The 1781-nt window shown below is 60.2% G+C and overlaps 1 protein-coding gene across 2 annotated transcripts in view; it reads left to right on the forward strand.

The window, feature by feature from the left end:
- The first annotated feature begins 164 nt into the window (after positions 1 to 164).
- Positions 165 to 1781, forward strand: part of NAPA (NSF attachment protein alpha) — a 23654-nt gene continuing 22037 nt past the window's right edge. Inside the window, exon 1 of one of the 2 annotated variants that reach the window (XM_011378166.2) lies at positions 165 to 539. In XM_011378166.2, coding sequence (XP_011376468.1) covers positions 442 to 539 — 98 coding nt within the window. In that variant the 5' untranslated portion in view covers positions 165 to 441. The remainder of the gene's footprint in view (positions 540 to 1781) is intronic. The other variant, XM_023522135.1, reaches the window with a different exon arrangement.

Below are 1781 nucleotides of genomic sequence, written 5' to 3' on the forward strand. Positions count from 1 at the left end.
CCCCCCTCCCAGTAGCGGGGGGCTTGCTGATTGGTGGAGGAGGATCCAGAAAGGCAGCACCTCGGAAGCAGGACCTTGACGGTAAGCACTACGATTGGCTCATGCCGAATCACGTGGGGATGTCGAAAGGAACAACAGGAAAAATGTAGGGAGCTTGACGCAACTATATGCGCAGGCGTGGAAGCATCGGTCGCCGATTGGGCACCGTGGGTCACGGGGCTGCGTGCGGCGCCTGGTGGGGGCGTGGTCGGTGGGCACGCACCGCCCTCCGCGGCTGCTGGTTGGCCAGCGCGAGTCACGTGGTTCGCGGCAGCAGGGGGCGCGCGCCGGTGCGACGTCAACGCAACCCGCTAAGCTCCCGCGGCCTGTGTACTGCGGCCCGGCCCGACTGAGTCCTCCGGGCCCGGGTCGGGCGCTTTGTTGAGTACCTTTGCGGCCGCCATGGACAACTCCGGGAAGGAAGCGGAGGCGATGGCGCTGCTAGCCGAGGCCGAGCGCAAAGTGAAAAACTCGCAATCCTTCTTTTCGGGCCTCTTCGGGTAAGGACCTCGCGGAGGATCGGCCGGGACCTGGGCTGAGAGGACTAAGGAGTCACGGCCTGAAACGGCGGGACAGGGACGAAGGGCTCGAGCCTAGAAGATGGAGGGGATTCGGGGGTGAGGTGCCGTAGCTCAAGGCACCAGGGGGGCCACAGACTGAGGGCCAGGGAGCCTGGGCTGTGGCCACACAGTTTGGGGAGAGTCAGTCTCAGATGGCTGAAGGGCCCTGGGCTGAGGACACTCAGGCCGTGGCGACATCATCATGAAGCGGGAAGGGGTCCAGGGCTGAAGATGGGCCAAGGGGCGAGAGGAGAATCTAGGCCTAGGGAGGGTGGTCCGAGGCCCTGAAGGGGACCGCTCTGGGGGGATCGAGGGAACCCGAGAGAGCAGCCGGGTCAGGAGGCCTTTCGGCGGTCGCGGAGAACCCATGTGAAGGATCCCAGACGAGCGAGATGGGGCGTGGGGCCGAGGACTCCTGTCCGAGCGATTGACCTTTCCGAGGCCCGCGGCAGTGGATTTGCGTGAGCGCCGGGTCATGGGCTTGAGGAGTCAGGGCTTAGGTGATCCTGGGAGTGATGAGTTCAGGTGTGAGGTGCCTGGGATGAGTATGGCCCTGGCCGAAGGTGATCAGTGTAAGGGGACCTTATACTCGAGTGAGCTCTGGGCAGAGGAATCCGGGTGTGATGGGGTTAGACCGAGGAACCCTGGGCTGAGTGAGAGGCTGGGGACTAATGAGGGGTGGCGGAACGAGCGATGCTGGCTTGGTTTAGGAGATGGAGGAATAAAAGAGAGATGAGAAAACCAAAGAGGCGGAAGGCCTGCTGTGTCATCACTGAGTAATGGTCAGGCGGTGTGAGCAGAATGACTTTGGCATGCCGAGAAGGGGGCCCGAAGGTGGCTGTGTCTACAAGGCGGTAGACACCGCACATAAACTTTGTGTTAGCTCGTAAAAGTAGTTCTGATGACTGTCCTTTGAGGATTCTTTGTGGTTTAGGAGTGTCAAAAGCTGAGGTTTGAAGTGTGGCTCTGCCGCTTACTTCGTGAGCTTGGGTAATTTCCCAGTTAAAGGGAGTTGCCGGTAAAACTTGCCTTAGAAGTTTTGCTGCTAGTATTGAATGAGAGTGTGTGTAAAGCGCTTAGAATTGAGCCTGGCACATGGTTGCACTCTGAAAGTGTTAGCTGTCATCAGTGTCACTTCCAGGAAGGAGACAGGTTTGGAGCTTATGGGGGGGGCGGGGGCGA

This window comes from Pteropus vampyrus, unplaced genomic scaffold (genome assembly GCF_000151845.1).
Source record: "Pteropus vampyrus isolate Shadow unplaced genomic scaffold, Pvam_2.0 Scaffold333, whole genome shotgun sequence".
In the NCBI taxonomy this organism is placed as follows: domain Eukaryota; kingdom Metazoa; phylum Chordata; class Mammalia; order Chiroptera; family Pteropodidae; genus Pteropus; species Pteropus vampyrus.